General features: G+C 39.3%; 2 protein-coding genes across 7 annotated transcripts in view; both read right to left on the minus strand.

Moving 5' to 3' along the window:
- N4BP2L1 (NEDD4 binding protein 2 like 1) overlaps positions 1–1,315 on the minus strand; it is a 53,135-nt gene extending 51,820 nt beyond the window's left edge. For 3 of the 5 annotated variants that reach the window (XR_004385257.1, XR_004385256.1, XM_032880021.1), the window contains exon 1: positions 870–1,302. Coding sequence is in view for 3 of the 5 variants with exons in the window: in XM_032880021.1 (XP_032735912.1) it covers positions 870–1,042 (173 nt within the window). In the remaining 2 variants the exon portion in view is untranslated. Of the gene's footprint in view, positions 1–869 lie in introns of all 5 variants that reach the window. The other 2 variants (XM_032880023.1, XM_032880022.1) reach the window with 2 other exon arrangements.
- A 5,142-nt stretch (positions 1,316–6,457) lies between these two features.
- N4BP2L2 (NEDD4 binding protein 2 like 2) overlaps positions 6,458–26,258 on the minus strand; it is a 76,987-nt gene continuing 57,186 nt past the window's right edge. Inside the window, exons 7-10 of one of the 2 annotated variants that reach the window (XM_032880020.1) lie at positions 12,515–14,268; positions 9,909–9,994; positions 8,695–8,738; positions 6,525–6,639 (exon numbers count right to left, since the gene is read on the minus strand). In XM_032880020.1, coding sequence (XP_032735911.1) covers positions 8,715–8,738; positions 9,909–9,994; positions 12,515–14,268 — 1,864 coding nt within the window. In that variant the 3' untranslated portion in view covers positions 6,525–6,639; positions 8,695–8,714. Of the gene's footprint in view, positions 6,640–8,694; positions 8,739–9,908; positions 9,995–12,514; positions 14,269–26,258 lie in introns of both variants that reach the window. The other variant, XM_032880018.1, reaches the window with a different exon arrangement.

Below are 26,258 nucleotides of genomic sequence, written 5' to 3' on the forward strand. Positions count from 1 at the left end.
AGGAGAGAAATAGTTCAACGTTGCCGTAGCATCAAGTGCAAGGCGGGGAGTGGTGAGAATTGAGGCTGAAGCGGTGGGCCCAGCAAGGAGGCAACAGGCAACAAGCGCGCGTAATTCGCGCTGACCTGTACCAGGAGAGCAGCTTACGCAATTCTCGAGTAAACGAATTTGGGCGCCCATTGCGAGGCTCTCTCAATGACCGCCGCGCCAGCCCCCTCCCCCGTGCACCTGTGCGCCTTCGCAGCTGCCAAAGCAAACGCAGGGTTGCCTCAACCCGCTAGATTTTCAACGCGGGCCGCACGCCGCCCCCACCCCGGCCACCGCCAAGGCCACGGCTTCCTCTAGCCCCCCGCCCCCCTGGCCCGCTCGTTTCTCCGCTCTGGTTTAAAACGCCTGTTGACGCACTGTGGCGGGTGCCTGCGCGCTGGCGGGCGGCCCCGCGGTTTTCTCTGCAGTTGTCACCGAGGTTCCTGAAGAAGAATCCCTGCGGGCATCCCGACCCCGGGCTGGGGAGGCCGGGGGCGGCCAAGGCTCCCTCGGTCGAGCTGGCCCGGGGCCTGGCACGGCGGCCGGGCAGGGGCCGGTGCCATCTGGGGCTTGCGCAAGGCGCAGTGCCGAAATCAGTCCTCCCGGGAAAGCGCAGCATGGAAACAAACAAACAGGACGGGCCGCCCTCTCTCCGCCCGCGGCTGAGCGGGCACCGGGGACAGTGCGGGCTTCCCCGCAGCCAGGCTCGGGCCGGGGCTGGGGCCAGGACCCAGGCGGGCGCGGCGACGGGGGTGCGGGGGGCGCGGGGCGGAGCGGCCCAGGGCAGGGGCTCGCTCGCTCGCTCGGGGTCCGCGCGCCGGCGCCCAGGCCGTTGTCATTACCTGGCCAGTGTAGTTTTCCCCGAGCCCGGGAGGCCTCGCAGGAGGTAGAGGTGTTTCCTAAAGCTGTGGCGCCGCGGAGGTGTCCCACGCGGGGGTGGCGGGGCCGGGGGCCGAGGTTTCTGCTGCTGCTGGAGGCTCAGCCTCCCAAAGGATTCAAGAAAACTCTCCTCCATGGGGTGGGGGCTGGCTGCGAGAGCCCTGGGTTCCCTTTCCTGAAGTCACCGTCTTGGCCAAAGCTGTTGTTTTTGTGGCTCTCCGGCCATGTGATAGATGGAGGGGCGGGCGCTCGGAGCCCAGCCCCTCCTTCCCACCCGAGCGAGCCGCGCTGCGTGGGAGGGGGCGTCCCTACCTGGAAAGCTGGGGACTCTGGGAGACCGGCAGCCAGGAGACCCTGGGTGATGCTCCCTACCCCCTGACCCCCAGCCCGCTCGCCGACCCCCTCCCTTGCCTCTCGGTGCCCTTCGCCCTGAGGGGAAAGGGCCTGCGGGTTGAAACACAGATACTTCCCCTGGCCGCCTGCCGTGGAAGTCAGGCCCTCCGCAACAACCCTCCTCCACCCCCCCCTCCACTCCCGACTGGCCTAGACCTTGAAAATGAAATAATTTTAGTGAACGATTAAAGAACGTGAACAGCATTTTGAATAGTAACAGTAAAGTCCATTGTCTTCCCCAGTTTGGGAGCACCAATATCTGGCTAGTGTCCCAGCGGCTCATACCGCTGTCCCACGGCCTGTGTCATTTCTTCTTCTTCTTCTTCTTCTTCTTTTTTTTTTTTTTTGTTCCTTCTTTAGCCTGCCAAAAATATTCTTAGAAAGCTTTGTTGCTTCTACATAACTTTAAATCTCATCAGAAAAAGCACCCCTTAAAACTCAAATTGATGTATGGACAGTAGCATAAACAAGGTCTCATGAGAAGACCTGCACTGCCCAGGTACTTGCTTGGCTGCCACCTGAGAAGACGCGGCCTCTCTGGAAGGATTTCAGCTCCCCAGGGAAAGGAGCAGTCTCTGGAAATCATTTATAGCTAAGTATCCAGAATTAAGTTCTAAGCTCCAGGAACTGGTGAGTGCCAGTTGCTTGATCACCATGGCACTCCCCAGTATTTCACACTCAAGAGTGTGATAGACTGATCCTATTTTTTGAACCAAAATTCAAGATGCATGGACTGAAAGAGACAATATTGAAAGTACCATGTTGGAAAAATCCAAAATATATGGTGGCTTTGGCTGTAATAATTACAGTAAAGCAAATGCATTTTGTTTCTGGCAGCTAAGGTATGAACATTTTGAAAAGGAATTGTGAAGAAAGCAATTTCCTTCTGAAACAAAATCCAGAGATTTCATAATAAACTTTTGAAAGAAGGAGCTAAGTAGGAAGGGGCTCTGTGCTGAGAATCACACATTCCCCTTGGAATTCCCCTGGAGTGGTGGTGGTGGGGAGATGAGCTGCTCACCCTTGGAATTCCCTTCCCAGAATCAGAGGAAGGATCTTGGCACTGCTGAGAAAACTAGAATTTCAAAAGCTTCCCAAAATATTAGGGGAAAACCATAAGGAACAGAGAACACACATGACTCATAAAAATAGTGATGCTTAAATGTAGGTATCCTCTATTTCTATATTCTATCATACTTCTAATAAGAGAGTTTTTGCCCAGCCTCAAATACTACCTTTTTCATTCTAGACTTGCACCATACAATACAGGAGCCACTACCTACATAGGGCTATTGAGCACTTGAAATGTGGCTAGTGCAAATTGTGATTAAAATGCACACTGAATTTTGAAGGTTCCATATGAAAAAAAAAGTAAAATATCTCAGTAATTTTTATACTGATTATGTTTTGAAATAATATGTTGATATGTTGGGTTAATATGTAATTAAAATTAATATCACTTCTTTTCGCTTTTTTAATGCAGATACTAGAAAAGTTTAAATTAGACACATAGCTAGTGTATTTCTATTAGTGCTGCATGAGACCTCGCATCCACTTCTATTTTCTTCTACAGAGGGGGTCCCAGGTGATGTGGGATAGGGCACAGGAAGACACACAGCTTTGGGGTCTAGAGGTTGTAGTATATGGAGTCTGCAGTGTCTGGCAGATGGAACGACTGAGTAGAGGCTGAGGAAAAAGAGTGTGTTGCTCAGAAGGAAGGTCTGAGCTAGAGACAGAGCTTTGGAAAGCTTTGCCCTATGAGAAAAAGATAGACAAATAGTGCAGACAGCTGAAGAGGGGCCCCGGGGGACACCAGCATGTAAGTACTGTGCCTTTGAAGCGGATCTGCCAAAGGAGAGTATCGGAGAATGATCAGCAAAGCAGACAGAACTAGAGATGTATGAAGGCCCAGGGAAGAAGAGCTTCAAGGAAGAGAAAATGGACAGCAGTACCTGGAAGTGAACCTGGACACTTTTCCTTTTTTTCAATCCCCACATTTAACTAGTCAACAAGTTCTAGCTGGTTTTTCTGATTTATTCCTCTAAACGACACTGTTTAACGTTATCTGTGTATGTGTTTCCCCCCACTAGACTATAAGTAGAAACAGTATCACCCTTGTCCCCCCAAGATCTAACAACACAGCCTGACATTCAGGAGGTGCTCAATAATTATATGTGGACCGGAACTACTTTCTCAATAGATAAGTGTGATCTTGGGATTTACTAAATATTAGGAGAAAACCAAGATCATGGTAATGTCAGCGAAGGAGCAAACAGTAAACGTATTGACGGATCTGAGATCCAGCTTGCTAGGAGCTGCAATCACGTGTTTGCTGGTTCTCTCTAGGTGGCAGCCTCCAGAGATCTGGGCTAGCCTGAGTCTGAGGATCCCTGTGAAAACACTCCTTAGTGCCCTCATTTCAACCAACTTTTCAACTCTAAGGTTCTGTTCCATTTCTCACTTATAGGATGACCAGCACAATCTTACTTTGCTGCACTTGAAACCATTACCATGACAGATGGAAACAAAATTATAAATCATTTTCGGCAAATGAAACATTCAAATGTTTCTCTAATTATTACTGTTTAAAAGACATGAAAAAATGAGGTACATAAAAAGAACTAGTGAAAACCAGGAACTTAACCCTCAAAACTACAGCTCCAAATAACCCAGGATTTGGAAGGCCTAATTATAAATCAGCCCCAGGTTTCTACCCCAGAGAAGCCACGATGGCAGAAAGTCTGAGACCAAGATGGATTTTCGAAGTAGTCTAACCAAAGACCCTTGAACGTGTACAACCAGTGAAAACATGTAGGCACAGTTTTTCCAACGCTTTCCAATCCTATGTCTTTTCTTCCCCGGCCAAAATTTTTCCGAATTTTTTTCCTCAACAACATAAACTAGACTTATCCACATCCATATTCCTCTTGTCAAATGTAAGTGGTATAAATGGAAAGGACCGGAAGGAAGTCTAGCTGTGCATGTGTGTAGACCCCTGATTGCCCAGCAGCTCCACTTGCACCTGCTGCCACCTTCTGCCCAATCTGACCAGTCAGAGACAGGACCTTGTCCTCCTCTCTACCAACACTGTTCCCTCCTGGCTCTTCCCTCATCCTTCCCCTAGAAGCCAGATGGAGGCTGCAGGAAGCTAGAAGACGTTAGGGAAAGGGGGACAAGGGAAGAGAAGTGATGCAGCATATTTATGTCTTTTTGGCTGAACTGACAGGTGAAATGCACAGGGCTCTGGTGGCCTGGGAGTGGTCTGCCATGCAGAATGTCCTCTGGATAAGCCTGATTTTGCTCACTGTACTCCACTGCCTCTGCCTCCCACAATCCATCCCTTATTCTTATTAGTGCCATACTCCTTCCCCAAGGTGAGGACCATATCTTCTTTCCCACAGCACATATTTGCCACTGTGCACAAGAGTACTTAAAGACTATGAGTTTTAAAGCCTGGGAGCAAGAGAAAGTAGGCTCAGTCCATTTTTCTAAAGTTCCATTCTGGAAATTAGGGCAAGTTAATAAAGACAGGGGCTGGAGAAAGCTGGGGACATTCTGGAACCTGGCACAAGCCTGGATAGATGGTCAGCTGGTTTGCATCAGTACAGCAGAAAGGTGCTTCAGAACTGGTCACTATTCATGACATAGTCATTGTTAAATATTTATGATATTACCCTTGGGTAAGGCACGGCAGTGTGGATTCTAATGTATTCGTTCGAAATCCATATAAATATTGCCAGTGAAGGCCCCTAAGAAAGCAAGGCTTTGCCAGATACCTGAGTCCCCTCTGCCAATGTTTATGCCTCCACACTAACACCAGTCGTCTTCCCTGAAATCATCCCACCCATGGCCAAAAGCAAGTCCAGTTTCACAATGGCTCTAGAAGCCTACAGAGAGAGCAAGACTCTCGAGGAGTTCAAGCAAACCCCGAAGACCCTGGTCTCCATCTGGAACAGACCCACCATCTGGTAGAAAGATGAACTAAAGCTGTACGAAATGAGCATAAGGGAAAAAATAAAGCTATTTTAAATAAAGTCCTTAATTCCCAATAAAGATGGCAGATGAAACACAAATATTTAATTGCCACTCTCTCCTTGAAACCCCACTAAAATGTCGGGGAGGTTGATTTGTTATTATATTTAAGTGTAAACTATAAGAAAAAAGAGAGAAGATTACAGCAACAAAATTCTGAAAACTGCAGAGCAAAGGCCACGTGTTAATTTGGCAAAAACAAACAACTAAACAAAAAAGCCTGAATTATAGAAAGCCGTGAGTCAACACAATTTACCCTGCATAACCCCTAAAATTTCAGGAACTAGAAGATTTGGGGTTGGAGACAAGGCTCTAAACAGGAAGGTAAGTTGGATTCTGTTTAAGAAACAAACATCCAGAGTCAGGCAATTGCCCACCTCCTAGAGAAGCCTGGATGTTCATTCCCTGGAGATCAGACAGGATAGGGTGGAGTAGGAGGTAAGATAAGACAGTTGGGGCTCCCTTTCTGAAAACAGAGGGAGTAAGAAAATGGCTATATGTTGGACAGTGAGTAATCACTCCCTGTTTCTATTTTTCAAATATGAATTTTCATATTTGAAGTTGGTTAAACTAAACTAAACTGAACAGTTTTTAAACTAAAACAGTTTTAAAAGATAGTTACCCCTCGTATGGCACAAGTCCCACAATCCCTAACCAATATCCTTGAGCTCAGATTTGTTTCAGAATTCAGAAAGTGTGTGCTTGTTCATTTGTCTGTATACAGGACATGTGTATGTGTATATATAACCTTATATTCTGAATGGGGGCTGGGAAGCCCATAGTAATTAAACACTGGTAATTAAATATTGCTGCAATGAAATGTATGAATGGTCGCACTAGGTAGGAGAAATAAAGAGTAAAACTAACCTGTTAAAGCGTCGAGTTTTGCTACCAAACATTTAAGAAACAAAACAAAACAAAAACAACTTTTGATTCAGAGCTTTTTGGATTTCGGAATTTTAGAAATGGAATCACAGACCCATACTTAGATATAAGACCTACCCTTGCATCCCGATGTGATTTTTTTAAATAAACTACTAAAGTTTTCTGTGTCTTATTTTCTTCCATAAAACAAATTAAAGTAGGGCAAACATTTTCAAATTTAGATAATAAAATGTTTAAGTTGTTACCTCTTTTGTTGAGTTTTTTATTGTTCAGATAACTAATCAAGAACAGTTGGACAGATTATCCAAGCCAATTTTGGTATCCCATGAGTATATCGCTGAAAATAATCCTTTGGGTGGGCACTGAGCACTCTTTCTTGATGGGTAGGATCTTCAGCAGCACCAGGAAGACTGAAGAATTCAACTATAAACAAAACACACGCCAAACAAGTCCAGAGAAAACAGTGACCTACATGGGATCTGCTGTCAGTTTATCAGGCTATTTCCCTATTTATGCCACTCCCCTGGCATCTAGGTCTTTACTCTGTCCCCACAGTCCCCACATCCTGCCTGGTCCTGCCTCATCACAAGGGTCAGTCTCCCTCACAATGCCCCACCTCCTGTCTCCAAATCCAAACGAGTTCTCTGTCCCATTCCCTGTGGATCCAGCTAACTACACTAACTCATGCAACTCATAAACCAAGTTGATGGAGTCAATGTGTGACTCTCCTCCATAACACAATTTCTGTTCTGTTCTTTGAAATGCCTGGGACATTTCACAGACAATGCTTTAACTCAAGGAGGTATTTAGAGAAAGGGAATTAACCTTTCGAAGAGCCTATTATTTTACAGGCACTATGTTAAGTACTTTGCACAAGTTGTTTTGCTAATCCTCATGTAATATTCCACGACAGGTTGCTATTATAAATCTATTTTCTTACAGGTGAAGAAATTGAGGCTCCGAGAGGGTGTCTTGTTTAAGATCAGACAGCCAGCCAGCAAGAGCTTCAAGCTGGGGACCCATCCTCCTAGTAGCCCTCTGCCCCACCTCTTTCCCCAAGAAAACACCCTGGTGACCACAGGAAGAGGATTTTGAAATAGGCAGGGACTTGAGGGTCCTAGAGCCAACAACATACTCCTGCTATTTCCCTCTATGCATTTCTATCTACCCCTTGAGGCCCACTAATCAGCACATTATGCCAGACACAAAACAGGGAGGCATGTTCTCATTGTAATTATAAAAAATCCTGTACATAGCCCCAGTGCTGATAAAGAACCCCCCCACACACAAGAAAAGACTAATAATTAGGAGTGACTGCTTTGTAGGAAAGACCAGAAGGCAGTCTAGCACGAATGTGGAATATGAATATAAAAATCAAAAGTATTATCCAGAAAGTGTCCTTGACACAAAACATCCAAATTTAGCAGATGGAAAAGACTCCCGAAATGGCCACAGCCAAATCTGTCCATGCTGGCTGCATGCATCCCGGAGTGGTGTCCCTGTGGGGCCGCCTCACGGAGGGGGGAGGGAAAACACTCCCTTCCTAACTTCAGCCCCAACATAAACTCCATGAAGGCAGGACTATTTTCATGGCTAGAGTCTCCAGGTATAGAACAGTGTCTGAACCGAGGCAACTCAAGAAATATTTGTTGAACGAATAAATTAATTCCTTCACCTTCTTTCTCTGGAATTGCTCAGGGCCTCTTATCCCTTCTCAGACTACATTTATCCCACATTTTCTAAGAGTCCGTCCAAATCTCAGGCTCTTTTCCCAAACCTTTAGTCCTTCTCCTTCTTGCAGCAGAACCAGTTTTAAAAGAAACAAAAACATTTTTACTGGGTATATGTATATTTCTAGCTGAGAAATGGAAACCCAGAAAACTCTTAGAAATAAGATTAAAAGGAAGAAAGAAAACATATGGTAAATGCAGAGTGCATTCAATTCTTATCAAATGTAGACACATATACACTAAAATCATAGCAGCTGTGTTTATTTCATAATTTAGGCATTTGAAAAAAGTGCAGTGTTTATTTTAAAGTCAGCTCGATGTCAAGTTTAAAATATAATGTGAGTCTGTCTACATGTTTTACCTCCTTTCCTAAAGAATTTTTTAATATTTAAATATAACCTATATTCCTAACACCCAGCTCTCATCACACAACAATCTGGGGCAGAGGGGCAAGGGTGGTAATCCCTCATAAACTGTGTTGACAGAGTACTCTAAAATATGTTCTAACCAATAAAGTTGGAAAATAGATTTGGTAACGACAATCTAAGCTTTGTTGTATTTCACAAAGATCTGCATTTAAAGGAAATGGAAAATCACATGTACAATGGCACACAGGGTTGCTATGGTAACAGACTACATTTTTTATATTTACTCTTCAATTGTGGTACATAGAGCTATTACAACCAAATAATGTCAACATCCACTTCCTTCTGATCATACAGAGGTCTCTGGAATAAACTGTACTTACAGTTCTGGAAATTCTCATTTTTAACCAATCTTCTTTTGTCTTTTCTAGAAATTATAATTAAAATACATATAATGGTGATTAATATTTGGTATTGGGGTTAAGTTTGTATCATTTTACTTATGTAGGAACAGTCTCAAAATGGCAAAGAAACCTAATAACCACAAATGTCCATTTAAACATTTAAAATATTGGGATTGTATAAGAGAGAGAGAGAGAGAGAGAGTGTGTGTGTGTGTGTGTGTGTGTGTGTGTGTGTTTGGGCAGCAATAAGTTCTCAATGTGGAATGAAAAGAAATAAGAAGTTTAGAAAAATGTATTTGGTTTTACTAACTGTGCACAAAAAGAAATCTTTCCCACAGCTGTGCTTACTTAGATGAACAGTTAAGAAATACCTACTAGCCTGAACTATATAATTTTATGTTTCACTAAATCTTGTTTTTACCACTTACCTCATAATGTACCCCTAGCATTGCCTCTGGGAACATTTTTTTTTTTTAAGATTTTATTTATTTGACAGACAGAGATCCCAAGTAGGCAGAGAGGCAGGCAGAGAGAGAAGGGGAAGCAGGCTCCCCACTGAGCAGAGGCGCCCTGCCTCTGGGAACATCTAAATCACTATTAACCAATGCCAACTCTCTTCCCACTACATTATACAGTGCACTGCCTTTTCCAGAATTTCTATTACCTTTCTAACCTTCCCCACTAGTCTTCCTCCACCTACCTGGAAAATGAACAGCCTGTCAGAACAGTCATGTCTCTCACTATGGACCAACAGAAAATACCAATAATGAGGTGCTTCCAAGTCAAGTAAAAATATACATCTAATGAGTCGCTGTTACTCTATCATAACAGGATAAAACTGTGGGCTGGACACGAGGAAAGATGTAAGGAAGAAAGGGCTCTCCCAAACTGGGCACCTCAGTCATCCACAGTAGGCCCTTATACCAGCCTCACTACAGCAGAATTGGGGAATTAAACACAACTCTCTCTTAAGGACAAAGTGAAAGAGCATGTACTATCCACCCATCCACATACAGTCCTTCTCTAATTTAATATAAGGGATGTAGACTTCATATCACATTCAGCGATCAGATTTTCTCCAATTGTGTGGGGTGTGTATGTGTATGTGTGTGTGGGCGGGTGTGTGGTGTGTGTGGGTGTGTTTTAAGGAAATCAGTTAGAGAAAGTCTTCCTTGAAAGCCATAAAAATATACCTCAACTGATGTCTTCCATTGTAAATAGATCATCTTCAGTGTCTTCCAGTCAAGGGAAACCACACAGTCATCAGGCAACAAAGATTCTGTGGAAATAAAAGGGAACAAATGTCATCTCTAATGTCATGCAGATATTGACCCTAAATGTGAAGATATGCAAACATGATATATAGACTGACATAATGGTAAAAGCCTGGTTTGGAAGACACTTCACTGACAGCTAAAGCAGAAGTTAGTCTGTCTCAGGGCTCTACTGGTAAACACTATCCTGACTCAATGAAAATGTATATGTATACATGTAAAATGACATGTATCATAGCTCATATTCTCATTAAGTACAAATATATATATATCTCAATAATACATACATATTATATAATAACACACATATTATATATGTAATAGCTTTAGGTGTTACTATCACAGCACATAGGATTTCCTCTATTTCCTCTTTTCCTGTGATACATATAAACAGTGCAACGGTAGCCAGTTTAGTCTTTGTGCAAACTGGTCCTTCCACATAAGCATGTCTGGGGGGAAAACCCTCACAGACAATTAGGATGGTCACAAATAAGTCCAATCACTGATTGGCACATATCAGCCTTACCAAACCACACAAAATGTTTACCTATCCTCACATATCCCTGGCAACATAGGTAGTTTCATTTCTTCAGGCCTATATGTGTCTTTACCATATAATGTGTCCTAATACTAGGATTCGTTTGAGTTCCCTGCCTCCTTTACAAGGCCATTGGCCACAGATACATCAGAGCTTCACTTATCCAACCTGGCCAAACAAATCAGCACACAGTTTCCACTTACAGTTTTCTCCTCTCCTTTTGTAAGTACCTGTTATATCCAAACATGAAATTCTTTCCCCATGTCTTTCTTTTCAGCCACATTTGTATAAGCACTGCTTATAATTCACTCCCACATTGAAGCCATCCCCCCAAAGCCATAACCACATATTCCCTTAAGCACTGCTAACCTCGCTCATAAAATATTCATAAGCTTGTCATTTATAATTTCTATGTACAATAATTTTGTTTGGTGTTAGTCTTGTCTCCCCATTTAGAAAGTAAGCTATTTGATGAATGAGGTCTATTTCCTCTAGAAAGCTTTCCAAAGCCTAATTAATGGATGCCTGATCATTATTGCTGATTATGATGTTATTGTGCATTCAAGGGAGGAGGAAGTTTAGAATCTTTTCACACCAGTGCTTTCATGCTTTCTGATGCTGATCTAAGGCAGTGCTTGTTAATCTGTTCGAGCCATGAGCTGCCACTCCTTCACCCCTGTCCCAGAAGCTGATAAAATCTATGAAATGTCTCAGAAAAATGGTCCAGAATGACACAAAAAATTTTGCATATAATTTTAACATATGCACCTTGGACTAAGACCACTGGCCTAAAATAACTTCACTTATCATTTAAAATTCCCTATAGCAAATGCAGTTCGATTTTTTAAAATTGGATTATTTCTTCAGTGCATCTAGAAAGATAGTAAATTGCAGCAAACTGTTTAAGATGTGATTCTAGGCAAAGTTTACAAAAATGATCAACATAATGCTAGAAATGCGAGAGCCCGTTGGTAATTGTGATCTCTCGCCCTGAGATTTAGCCTATCTCGGGTCTGGGTTCTGAAGACCAATTTGGTGCAGAACAGCAGAAATTTAGGAGCAAAGTAAAAACCTCTGGAAGATAAGCTGTGAGACAAGAGCAGGGCCCAAGGACCCAGCTGGTGTAGAAAAGAAAGAATATCAGGAAGATACAGGAGAAGTATGGAGATTGGAGCTTTGACTTCCTGGCTCTTACAGTTCTGTCCCCAAGGAAGGGGACACATTCTACTCCAGGAGATCACTGCCACTGATTTACAGATAAGCAAAAAATAGGGATATGTGCTCCATTTCCCGTGTAAGATCCATAGCATCTTAAATATGTTTTGTATTTAGAAGAAATTTATTTAGAATTTTACTGAGCATGTTACAAAAACATTCTCATATGTTTTAATCACAGGTGGGTTTTTCATTTCCAAAAACAACAATAGCAAGAAGGAACCTTTCAAGTCAACCTGTCAGACTCCTTCTTAATCTTCTTTTTAATATTCTTCTCAGATAGTTGTAAAACTTAAACTTATTTCAGATATTTTTCATCATTTAATCTTCACTCTTCTTCCCTCTTTACTATGCTCATATCTACAAGTCATACTGTGAATGAGAAAGAAAAGGGTCATGTGCCAAATAAGGGAAATGTATAAAATAGAAAGATTTTTTTTAAAAAAAGGGGGGCTAACTGGGTAACAAGTCTCTATTTGTTACATAATTACTGTTTGCCTGCCTCATCCTTTGTTCTTGTCAGTGTCTATTTATATGGAGAGTCCAAGGATTCTAAGTGTTCAAAGACATTTAAGACTGCCAGTCCTCAAGGTGGAGGCGTGACTCTGAAGACCATGCACCATTTGCCACGGGTCCTCTACTTCCACTACTGAAAGGCATCACAAGATCAATTAACTGCACGAAGTCACTAACACAAGGTGGAAACACTTCAAAAAACTACTCCTATATGTTAAACTAGAATTTTTGTTTGGAGTGAATAAACATAGTTTACCTATTGGAACTCCAGGCGATCCAAAAAGCTTTACTAGTTGAAAGGCAAACCCTTGTGATAATTGCAGCTCAAGGGACTCAACGCCAGGGCTTGTAAAATCTTGGTTATCTTCAGTTTGCAAGAACTGTAACGGCTTAGGTTCTTCCCATGTCTCCAGCTTCTCATCAAAACTTTCATTTAAAAAGTGAAGATCAGAAGTGACCCTAAAAGAGTACAAAGGATCAGGCTGGCTAGTTAAAACTCCTGAAGAAACAAACCCCATGTTATGTGGTTGGTTATCTACTCTTGTTTGAGATTTGGAAGTCAAAAATGATTTCTTGCTTGTAAAGGATACCATCCGAAAGCTAGATGTATATTGTAGCACAAGAGAAGGAATAGGGTTTTTGTAAAAATATACAGAGTATCTATTAAATGGCAGGTAATGAGAATAAGATCGTCTACCAACATTTAGAGGAGGATCTTCGATAATATCAAAGTAAAACCATGATGGGTGATGATTAAAGGTCGTGAGTTTTTGTGTGGTCTCCTCTTCATTACGTATTTCTGAAATTCTGTCTTTTTCTTCTTCCAAAATAATTTTTAGTCCATGGCTTTCTGTTAATAAGCCACATTCACCTCTTTCTTTTACATCGATATAACTCTGTGCCAGTAAGTTAAAGTTTGGTGCCAAATTGAAAAGCCGTTTCTCTCTCCTTTTCTTATTCTTTGTTGAGTGTAAGTCACTCTTTGGGATATCCAGGTTAGGCAAGCAGCTTCTAAAGATACTTGTTTCTGTTGCTATGATTGAATCTGTATTCTCAGTTGAAGGTGACAAATCTTCATTTTCTATCAAAAGCTTCTCCTCTACCAGTGTTTCTGGACTGCCTCCTGGTACGGAAGTTTCTTCAGAAGTGGAGATCAATGTAATCAATTGTCCCCTGCTGTCTGGAGAGGCCAATTTTTGCCATCTATCTTTCTTTGGTCTTTGTTCACATATAAACTTATGAGGTCCCTCAGGCCAGCTCCCCAAACAGGACTGTCTCTCAGAGCCTGGCTGTAATTCTTCATCAGATAGATTGTTTGGAAAAAGAGCCCAAAAACTGCTTTTAGTTGCACTTACTCCTTGTTCCATTCTTAAACCTTTATCTGAGGTTCTGGACGCATACTGACGGCACAGGATTGTTTCATTTTGGAGTCTTTTATCTACCTTCTCTCTCTTTTGCATAAATGAGCTGGGGATGTCAGCAGATCCGCTCTGGATGTCTGATGCCGTGGGATGCCTATTTCCAGGATGCTTTCCTACCTTTGTGCCAGAGCAGTCATCACTTGTTACGCAGGAAAGATTCTGAGTCATCGTCAGGCAAGTCACAGAGTTTTCATTTGGCATCAGGGACACATTTAGAAACAAATCCTTGTTTTCTCTAGGGAGATCATTTTTTAATGTATTGTCCAGCTCAACTGCAGCTACAACATTTGGAAAACTATCTTCAGGATTTATGCTTTTCCATACTTCATCTTTGTGGCTGTTCACTAATTCTCCTTGTTTATTTCCCAGTGCACCAGTGAAAGTGCACACTGATTCTCTTTTGGTGTCTTCGATGTCTTCCTCTTCACTCTGAGATGGGTCCTGATCTCCTAGCGTATGGTAACTTACGGTTTCCAGTGAGTTTTCCTCCATGATTTTACTATGATTGTTCTGCTTTTTATTTCTTTTTCTGTTTCTCTTTTGTTTGGTTTTGCTGAGCCTGTGCCCAGTTTTCTTCAAATCTCTTTCTCTGAAATATAAAAGAATTAAGAACATTTATAACTTAATTATTTGTAAAACACTAGCAAACTAAAACAGACTCTTATTGTGCAAAGTTACAAATCATTAGTACAAGAGATTGTAAAGCATTGTGTACTTCGTAGTGTAATTTTAAATTACTTTGAAAAAGAGGGAAACTTTAATTCTCTCAGTTAAAAATGAGTATACTTCAAGAAAGTTACAAGTCATTTTCACATACTTGTTTCATAAACCAATAACTTTATGAAAACCCAATATTTTTCTTAGGAAAATATTATTTATACACGCAAAATATTATGTAAATAGCCTCCCAACAAACATCTTGGTTTTCCTAAATCTTGAATTTTGAAAAGTGTAGCTGGCATAGTCACAGAATAAGACAACTGTAGTAGCTTTAATAGCTAGGTTTTCACTAGACATGAAAAGTGTGGCAATTAAACTGCTCCATCAAATTGCAAAGAACATTTGATGACAAGCAGCAAAGTCCAGCATTTGTGATATGTTTCTAATTGCCTACCTGGCAGTGGTTCCAAAGGAGAGGTTCCACCACTACTTTGTGAGGTGTTTGTAAATGTGTGAAGGCATTTTTGGTGGTCACAATGACTGGAAATGTGTCACTGGCACTTGGTACTGAGGCCAGGGATGTTTACCATCCTGTAATGCCAGAGACCATTCTACAGTAAAAAATTATCCCATCTAAAAAAACAATAGTGTTCCCACTGAGCACACTAAAAGTTCACAGTTGTCCTTAATTGAAGGTAATCTTTTGATCCTAACAGAAAAAAGAGGATAGAGAACATTTTCTAATATAGAATATAAAGGTCAGGTTATCTTCTATAAGGTACAGATAGAGACATAGTAAAATGCAGTGGGGGGAAGGACAGCAGACACAGCTGAGGAAAAAAAAATCTAGGAAAGAGAACAGAAAAACAAATAAACAATTAAACAAGCAAACAAACATGGAAGCCGAAAGAGATAATGAAGAAAAAATTCAGTTGATTGGCTGGGTGTTAGACAAAGGAACTTGTCAAATCTACCCCTGATCCCTGGCCTGCTTTATTCCATCCCATGCTGTCAGACAATTTTCAATACACAGGAGCCCTGAACACCTTGTTCTTTGTCCCCTAATTGCTGCTGTCCTTGTTTACACATTCCTGGATGTTAGTGTAGAAAGAATATTGGGAAATGCTAAATTACTCAGAAGCAGTCGTGATGGGACTTCTGTAAAAAGAATGTTAAGTAAAGAATGCCATCTTTAGCAGTAACTCCTCATAGTCAGGTCTAGCTGATTCCAGTGAAAGCTTTAGCGGAAGCCTAAGGTGCAGTAAGTTAATGAGACTCATACTACAGACGAGAATGTTACTCTAAAAACAAACCGCACTCTCTTTGCCCAAACATGAACCATCCCTTTGAAGGGAAAGGAGGAAAAGGATAGGTAGAGCTTGTTGTTGCCTTATTTACTGCAGTAAATGGTAATATACTGAGGACTTAAAACTCGTGCCAGGACTGGTGATTCTGTGGAGATGAAATCGCTTAATGTATAGCTTGAAACAGATCTCCACAGCACAAGGAAAGAGACCCCTAATCAGTGGAAATGGGGTTACTAGATATGTATGGTTTAACACAAAACTGATTATAACTCCCTATGCTATCAGGAATTCTAATGTCCACAATGTGACTTTGAAAACTGACTTAAAAAAAAACCAAAACTATTCATTGCACATTTCCTATGTATTAAGACTAGTTGCTTTATACGTACTAACTCACCTAATCTTCACAACAATGATATGCAGTAAGGCAAATGCTAGTCTTATCCCCATCTCAGAAAGGCAATTGAGAAAAGAGAAATTAAAGAATTAGCCTAGCTACAGCCACTGTGGAGAACATTATGGAGGTTCCTCAAAAAATTAAAGACAGAACTACAATATGATCCAGTAATTCCACTGTGAGAATACTGAGAATACACCCAAAAGATACAGAAACACTAACTCAAAAAGTTATCTGCACTCCCATGTTCATAGCAGCATTATTTACAATAGCCAAGACAGAAACAACCAGAGTCCTTTGAGAGACAAAGAGATAAAGAAGCAGTGGTATATGTATACAACGGAATATTATTTGGCCATTAAAAACAAGGAATTCCTATCATTTGCAACAACACGGATGGACCTTGAAGGCATTATGACAAGTAAAATAAGTGAGAGAGAAAGACAAATACTGTATGACCTCACTTACATGTGAATCTTAAAAACAGCACAAAACAAAAACCAAACTCATAGAAAAGGAAATCAGAGCTGTGGTTACCTGATGTGGGGGCTTGGTAGAGGAGGAATTAGAAGAAGGTGGTGAAAAGGCACAAACTTCTAGTTATAAGGTAATTAAGTTCTAGGGATGTTCCACATGATGACTATTATTAACACTGCTGTGTGGTATACAGAGAAGTTGTGAAGACAAGAGATCCCAAGAGTTCTCATCACAAAGAGGATTTTCTTTATTTTTAAAAATTGCATCTACATGACATGATAAATGTTAACAGAACCTATTATAACCATTTAACAACACAAATAAATTAAATCATCATGCGATCCACCTTAAATGTATACGGTGATAGATGCCAATTATTTCTCAATAGAACTGGAAAAGGAAAAAAGAATTTGCCCAATGTCACATGGATTCAGACCAAAAGGATTCAGGATTCAGGATTCAGACCAAAGCTGACTATCTCTAAGAGTTCATACTCTTTAACCATCCTGCAAAACAGCTTCTTAATTTAAAAAGAGAATTTTATAAAAATACTTCCCGTCTCTCACTTTCTTCTCTCCTCCCTTTCATCTTCAAATTGTCACATATACATAAACACAGAGATATTCAGCCAGTAAGAGCTAAGTCCTTCCCATGGAAAGAGCAGTTGGGCCTTGACTTCTACTATCACCTAGTAGTGACTTGAGAGCTTTCTGTTGTCCTCCTTCTTTCTGAATCAAAGCAAACACTAAACAATAGCAGAAAGTGAGAAGAGGTGGTGCAGAGCAGAATCCATCTCCCTAATCAGCCTCTCTGTCAAGGCTCTCTATGAGCAATAGGGAGATGGCCTAAAATTTGGATTGGCAAATGGGCATAAGGGTCTTCCTCTGGAATTTATTCATTTGTCACAGGGTGGAAGTAGTGAGAAATGATCACCTTCTGGATGTATTGTAAAAGAAAAACAAGCAAGACTTGAAAATAAATTAGATATGGAGTATAAGAAAAAGATCAACTATGAGTAAAAGGATTTGGGCCTGAACAACTGAGGGGATGAAGTGGCCATTTACTGAGACATAGAAAGAAGCCGATGAAAGGTATGGGTTTAGAGACAGAGTTGCCAAATCAGTTGCCTCAAAGTTCAGTTCAGAGTTTGAACCAATACACTAATCTGTCCTTATAGCAGAGGTTAGAAAGGGGAGAAGATGAGGGCTTTGCCAATATTCCTCAAGGGTTCTTTTGTTTTTTGAATGGATTACAACCTGATAGCTACTTAGAGAAAGGGTAGTAGAAACCTGCTAATAATGAAAATTCATGATGCCTGCAGAGAAGTTAACATGGGTCATGAAAGAATGAGGTGTCTTAAAAAATAAACTATCAAAGTCTGGGAGATCAGGGAATTTATTAAGGTAGTTTGTTAAAAGAGTTGGTCAAAGGAGACACTAAGGATTGGAATTTCAATTGAAAATACAACACAATGCCAAGAAGAATGAAAATCAGAAGACTGACTGCACAAGGAATTGTGCCTGCACCTTGTACTAGTTCTGTACCATGAAGCTCTCTATAGCTACCATACCTGATACAGCACTTGGACCAGGCCTTCTGGAAAGAAAACACAAACCCGTAACCGACTTGTGAAGCACTTGGGAGAGAAGAGACGGGATGGTGTTGGTGATAACTTCCATTACAATGTGTATGTATGGGAGGTGGCTAATCAGTAGATATGTTTATAAAGTGTGGGAGGCTCATCAAACCTGTGCCAAGGCTCATTAAGCTTGATCTCATTTGTGCTGATTCATTTAGGGATGAATGGCACCATTAAAAGAAAAGAAACATCACTACAAAGAAGTTAGTCATGGAGAAGAAATCAGGAGAGTTGGAGGCACAGGCTGTAGCTTCAGAAAAGAAAGGAGTGAGAAGGAAATGAACAAATAGTAACACATCTCTGATTAATAATATTTTGTTTTCTAGATGGTGGCTGAGAAGCCAAGCTCCTGGGTAGGAATGAGTGTACCTCTTAAGAATAGAAAGAGTGTTTGCTCAGAGGCAAGCTAACCTGACCAAGTGAGCTGTAACTTAAAGATAGAGGTGAGAGAACATCCAGATAAAGCCAAAACTAACTACTGGGGGCAAAAAAAAAAAGGTATGGTAAGTGCCTAAAGTAAGGGGCTGAAACCAGTATTAACCTCTTTTCTTTTTTTAAGATTTTGTTTATTTGAGAGAGAGAGAGCAAGAGAGAGACAGAGAGACAGAGAGCACAAGCATGGGAGGAGTAGAGGGAGAGGGAGAAGCAGACTCCCCACTGAGCAGGAAGCCTGATTAGGGGCTTGATCTCAGGACTCCAGGATCATAACCTGAGCCAAAGGCAAACGTTTAACCAACTGAACCACCCAGGCACCCCTAAAACCAGTGTTTTCAATTGGAGAGGTCTATATACTAATTCATGAAGCATGAGCAATACATGAAGTAAAATTCAATTAAAACACACACAGATTGTAAAAGAGAGGTCTAACAGCTTTCTGGAATGACTGCAGTTGAACAAATCCAGGTGTAGACCTTGGTCCTGGTTCAATAAAAAGCTAGTAGTGAGATCTTGGGAAAATCAGATTTCCCTTCTAAAATGGGAATAACATTACCTCCTTACAGAGTTGTAAAGGTTAGTAATATAGATGGTCTTTAATGACCTATACTTAACTGACACAACAGATTTAATACTTCTCTTCATTGCCTTTGTACAATATAATGACTGATGCCAATGGTACAAAAAATGTTCCCAGCCTACTGGCTGCTTTCTAGTACAACCACATCTTTCTGCTCCCATTGTTTAGGGCTATGTATTTATTTACAAAGAGACAGATGAGTTTTTCCCAAGTCTGTTTATACTAATCATAATTGTTACTATAACTATGTGGTCTGATTAAACACTATGTAAACATTACATCAATGAGTGGAATACAAATACAAGAAAGTTTCTATAAAAAATTAAATTGAAGTAACTGAATCGATTAAGATGAGGCATTAAACAGTTGTTATCAAATGAAGTATGGGCAGGATGACAATGAAGTTTGGTTCAAAATCGTAAAATCCTGTAATTCTGCACTCATATTGCTTTGAAGATTTCTTTGGGTTCTCCCTCCAACTGACATCAATAGAAACAAAAAATTCTTGGCAATGCATTACAGGTATGGCTTATGCATAAAAAAAAATAAAATAAACAGAATCATACACTAAAGAGAATCATACAAAAATATTAGTGAATGGATGTATATATTTAAGCATGCATTTTATGTTCAAATAAAAAGTTTAAAATATGTATCATTTCTTAATGATTCCTCGCTTAATCAACTTTTTCAATGAACAAACCACCTGCTTGTCCCAATTATCTTAGATAAAATGACTTTTATTGTAAATAAAACACTTAGCACAACCTCTGGCACCTGGGGAATATTTTGTAAATGGCAGCTTTTTTTTTTTTTTTTTACCACATATCAACAACAAAATAATCTTATATAGTCACTAAGACGCTCAGGATACTATTCAAGATTAGAATGTGACAATGGCTAGTATGATTTATACAAAAAAGAACAGTTGAGATAGAAGATCTGGAAAGTCCTCAAAATGTGATTTATTTAATATAATGGCACATTATCAGAAGTAGAGTAAGATTTTTCAAGTGTTCAAATATAGACAAACTGAAAAACCCACAATCTTCATCAGAGATTAAAATATTTTTCTCAGTACTTGATAGAACAAGCAGACAAAAAAAAAGGATATAAAAGTTATAAATAGCACAATTAATAATGCTCAATATAATGATCATATGGAGCACTACATTAAAAAATTAAGCACAGGGGTGCCTGGGAAGCTCAGTGGGTTAAAGCCTCTGCCTTTGGCTCAGGTCATGATCCCAGGGTCCTGCTTTCAGGACCTGCCTTCAGCTTGGGTCGTGATCCCAGGGTCCTGGGATCGAGCCCTGTGTTGGATCTCTGCTTGGTGGGGAGCCTGCTTCCTCCTCTGTCTCTCTGCCTGCCTCTCTGCCTGCTTGTGATTTCTGTCTGTCAAATAAATAAATGAAATCTTTAAAAGAAGAAGAAGAAGAAGAAGAAGGAGAAGAAGAAGAGAATCTTGCCATTTGTGACACCATGGATAGACCTTAAGGGTATTATCCTAAGTGAAGTAAGTCAGACAGAGAAAGATAAATACTGTAAAATCTCACTCATATGTGAAATCTAAAAAGAGCTCATAGATATGGGGAACATATTGGTGTTTAGCAGAGGGATAAGGTGGAAGACAGACAAAATGGGTGAAGGTGGACAAAAAGTCCCATGACAGGCGGCTGTGCATGTGTTCCTGAAACAGCTTGCATAGTTTGTAGAAGCCAGAGTGAGCAAAAAAGATCTTTTCTCCAATGATAGGAATCTGTGCTCTGATCATTGATTGCTGCTTCTAAGCACTAAAGTGCAGACAAAGAAGAAGGTAGACATTGTTTTGCACAACTCCCCTGCCCCATTGTAGCAAGCCATTTCTCTAGCTGAAGTGCCTTCCAGTAGATTTAAAGGGCTAACACCATTTATCCCCCACTTTCATTTTTCTTTTTCTCTCTTTTTGGGAGCCAGACATTAAAGACTAGGACATTCAAAAGCAACTTCATACATGGGGAAAATTAGGAAATGACTGCACATATCTAGGGAAAGGCATAGGCTCAGAAAAGAATTGAGAGGGTTCCTGCAGGGCTCTGTTGGTTAAGCATCTGCCTTTAGCTCAGGTCATGATCCCAGGATCCTGAGATGGAGACCCAAGTCAAGTTCCCTGCTCAATGTAGAGTCTGCTTCTCCTTTTCTCTCTGATCCTCCCCAGGTGCTTGTGCTCTTGCTCTCTCTTTCAAATGAATAAATTTTTAAAAATTTAAAAAAAAGAAAAAAAAGGCTTGAGAGGACCTTAAGTTTACAGTTTACATCATAGGTTGATCCATAGCACAGAGACAACCTACAACAACACTAAAACAAAAACAAAAACAAAGCAAAACAAACAAAACACACACACCAAAAAACTCAGCAAACCATGGTGAAGGTGGAAAATCTGATTTTCAGAGTTCCACATTATTTTATTCAAATGCCCAGTTTTCAAGCAAAAAATCATAAGACATACAAAGAAACAGAAAGGTATGGCCAATTTCAAAGAAAAAAATATACAGAAATTATCCCTGAAAAAATATCTGATTGGCAGATCAACTAGACAAACTTTAAAACTACTTTAAAAATGATCAAAGAACTAAAGATGTGGAGAATACCAAGAAAACTTTGTATGAACAAAATAGAAATATAAATAGATTAAAAAAAAACTGAAAAAAAATTCTGAGCCAAAAAGTACAAAAACTGTAAAGAAATTTCCACTAGAGGGATTCAAAGGCAGATTTGAGTAGGCAGAAGACAGAATAAGCAAACTTGAGGATAGGACAATGGAAATATCAAGTCTGAGAAACAGAAAGAAAAAAGATTGGAGAAAAGTGGCAGAGCCTAAGGTACTTGTTGGATACCATTAGCTGGGTAAATATTCATAGTGTGGAGGGGGAGGCAAAGAGAATATCTGAAGAAATAATGGCAGAAAACTTCCCAACTTTGATGAAAACATGAATATAAACATCCAAGAAGCTTGATAAACTCCAAGTAAGACAAACTCAAAGAGAACAACAAAAAGCCACAGAGTCAAACTTTCAAAAGCCAAAAACAAAAAGAGAATCTTGAAGAGGACAACAGAGAAGCAACTTGTCACATACAGGGATCCTCAATAAGAATATAAGCAGATTTCTCATCAGAAACTTAACAAACTGGGTACCTGGGTGGCTCAGTGGGTTAAGCCTCTGCCTTTGGCTCAGGTCCTGATCCCAGGGTCCTGGGATTGAGCCTCGCATCGAGCTCTCTGCTTAGCAGGGAGCCTGCTTACCCCCCTCTCTCTCTGCCTGCCTCTCTGCCTACTTGTGATCTCTGTCAAATAAATAAAAATCTTAAAAAAAAAAAAAGAAAAGAAACTTAACAGACCACGAGGAAGAGGGATGGTATATTCAAAGTGCTAATTAAAAAAAAATTGTTGAGGTGTTGTTGACCTAGAATTCTATATAGGATAAATTATCCTTCAAAAGTGAGGGAGAAATAAGGCATTTCCAGATAAACAAAAGCTGAGGAGTCTGTTATCAGTATAGTTGTCTAGTAAGAAATGCTCAAGGGAGTTCTACAAAGTGAAATGAAAGGACACTAGATAATAACGTGAGGCCAAATGGAGAAATAAAGATCTCAACAAAGGTAAATACATGGGCAGTTATAAAATCTAGTATTATTGTAATAACAATGGTATGTAACTCAGCTTTTTGTTTTCTATATGATTTAAGAGACTAATACATTAAAAAATAATTGTTTGTTTAAAAGCTAGTAACTATGCTTTGTTTTTGTTTTCTACATGAGACTAATGCATTTAAAAGCATTCTTACTTTATGTCTTGGGGCACACAATGTATAAAGATGTAATTTTGATACATCAACAACTAAAAAGGATTAAGGATATAAATATAAAGGAGGAGAGTTCTTGTGTATTATTGAAGCTACGCTGGCATAAACTGAAATTAGAGTGGTATAACTTTTGAGGTTAAAATCCACATAATAACCACAAAGAAATATCTATAGAATAAACATAAAAGGAAATGAGAAAGGAACATAAACATTTCAGTGCAAAAAATCAACAAGGAAGAAGGTAGTAATGCAGAAAAAGAGGGACAAAAAGATATAAGGCATACAGAAAACAAATAGCAAAATGACAGAAGTCCCTCCTTATCAGTAGTTATTTTAAATGTAAATCCGTTGAACTTTCCAGTTAAAGATAGAGATTGATAGAATGGGAAAAAAAAAACAAATGATTCAACTACATGCTATGTACAAAAAAAACTCACGTTAGCTCCAAAAATACAAAGAGTAAAAATGAAAAGATGAAAAATATTCCACACAAATAGTAACCAAAAGAGAGAAAGGGTGCCTATACTAATATCAGACAAAACAGACTTTAAATCAAAAAAGATTACAAGAGAAAAATAACATTATATATTAATAAAAGGTTCAAGATAACAAGAATATATAATTGATATAATAATTATATTAATAAAAGGTTCAAGATAACAAGAATATATAATAATAAATATATAAAAATATATAAGAATATAAAAAAACATGCACATACTATCTGACCATCAAAGTATATGAAGCAAAAATTGACAACACTGAAGGGAAAAATGAACAGTTGTACAATAATTTTGGAGACTTCAATATCCCACTTTCAGTAATGGGTAGAACAACCAGACAAAAGATAAGTAAGAAAATAGAGGATTTAACATAGTAAATCAACTGGATCTAACAGACATATACAGAACACTGAATCTAACAACAATAGCACAAACATTCTTCTCAAGCACACATGGGACATTTTCCAGAACAAATTATAAATTATGCCATAAATTAAGTCTCAATAGAATTTAACAGATAGATAATATACAAATTATCTTCTCCTACCACAATGGGATAAAGTTAGAAATCAATAAAAGAAGTAAAAATGGAAAACTCACAAATTTGTAGAAATTAAACAACATACTCTTAAGTAACTAGTAAATCAAGAAAAATCACAAAGGAAATTAGAAAGTACATTGGATGAATGAAAACAATAACACACTAAAATGTATGGCACACAGGGAAAGCAGAGAGAAGGGGGAAATTTAAAGTTATAAACACATTTAAAAAAATCCCAAAGATTCCAAATCAACAACTTAACTTTAAAACTTAAGGAACAAAAAAAGAAAAACAAACTAAATCCAAAACCAGCAGGAGGAAGGAAACAATAAAGATCAGAATACAGACAAGTGAAATAGAGACTAAAGAAACAATAGAAAAAATTAATGAAGTCGCAAGTTCTTCAAAAAGATTAACAAAATTGGCAAATTGTTAGCTAGAGGGACTAAGAAAAAAGAGGACTGGAATTATAAATCAGAAATGAAAATGGGGACATTACAACCAATTCTATAGAAATAAAAAGAATAGGGGTGCCTGGGTGGCTCAGTGGTTAAGCCTCTGCCTTCGGCTCAGGTCCTGATCTCAGGGTCCCGGGATCGAGCCCCACATTGGGCTTTTTGCTCAGCGGGGAGCCTGCTTCCCCCTCTCTCTCTGCCTGCCTCTCTGCCTACTTGTGATCTCTCTCTGTCAAATAAATAAATAAAATCTTTTAAAAAAGAAATAAAAATAATAAGAGAGTACAATGAAGAATTGTATGCCAACAGATTGGTTAACCTAGATGAAATGGAAACATTCCTAGAAACACAAAACCTACCAAGACTGAATCACTAAGAAATAGAAAGTCAGAGTAGAACTACAGACAGTAAGGAGATTGAATCAATAATCCAAAATCTCTGGACAAAGAAAAGCCCTGGACTTGATGGCTTCAATGATAAATTTTATTTAAAAAATTTTAAAACACCAGTCCCTTCCCAAAATGTTCCCCAAAAATTGAAGAGGAGAAAACACTGTAATTAATCTATGATACCAGGATTATCCTGACACAAAAGCCAAAGACACAAAGAAAGAAAACTACAGACCAATATGTCATATGAACATGAAAGCAAAAACCTTTGACTAAACACAACAGCATATTAAAACAGCATATTATAGAGGTGCCTGGCTGGCTTAGTTGGGAGAAGAGATTACTTAAGGAGAAAATCATTTTTTAATAAATAAAATAAGTAAATAAAAGAATTAGAAGCCATGACCAAGTGGGAATGATTGATGGAATGCAAGGATGGTCCACCATATGAAAACTGATCAGTGTCATATACCATGAATGGAAAAAAAAATTCAACTGATCATCTCAATTGATGCGGAAAAAGCATTTGACGAAATCTGACATTCTTTCATGATAAAAAAAAAAAAACAAAAACACTAAACGAAAATAGAAGGACACTACCTTAACATAATAAAAGCCATATACGAAAACTCACATGAACATCATACTCAATGTTGAAAGACTGAAGTTTTTCCTCTAAGATTAGAAACAGTAATTACCTAGTAGTTAGAAAGAGTAACCACTTCTATTCAACACAGTATTGCAGGTTCTAGCCTGAGCAATTAAGCAAGAAATAAAAGGCATCCAAACTGGAAAGAAGGGAGTAAAATTATCTGTTGGCTGATCATATAATCTTATATGCAGAAATTTTAAAGATTATACAAAAAATTGTTAGTGCTAATAAATGTATTCAGCAAAATAGCAGGATATAAACTCAATACACAAAAATCAGCTGCATGTCTATAGAGTAACAATGAAACATTTGAAAAGGAAATTACAAAAACAATTCCATTTACAATAGCATCAAAGAGAATAATATATTTAGGAACTAAACAAAGAAGCAAAAGACTTGTACAGTGAAAACCAAAAGGCATTATCGAAAAAAATTTAAGAAGACATAAATGGAAACATCCATGTTTATGAATTGAAACAATATTATTCAGATGTCAATACTACCCACAGTGTCTGACGGATTTACTGAAATCCTTCTCTAGATCCCAATGACTTTTTTATAGAAATATAAAAACCTATCCTAAAATTCATTTGGAATCTCTAAGGGATCCTAAGTAGCCAAAATAATTTTGGGGGGAAAAAAGAATAAAGCTACAAGAATCAAAACAGTGTGGTACAGGCATGAAGGGAGACATACAGATCA

The sequence above is a fragment of the Lontra canadensis genome, unplaced genomic scaffold (assembly GCF_010015895.1).
Source record: "Lontra canadensis isolate GAN:19392208 unplaced genomic scaffold, GSC_riverotter_1.0 scaffold67, whole genome shotgun sequence".
In the NCBI taxonomy this organism is placed as follows: Eukaryota; Metazoa; Chordata; class Mammalia; order Carnivora; family Mustelidae; genus Lontra; species Lontra canadensis.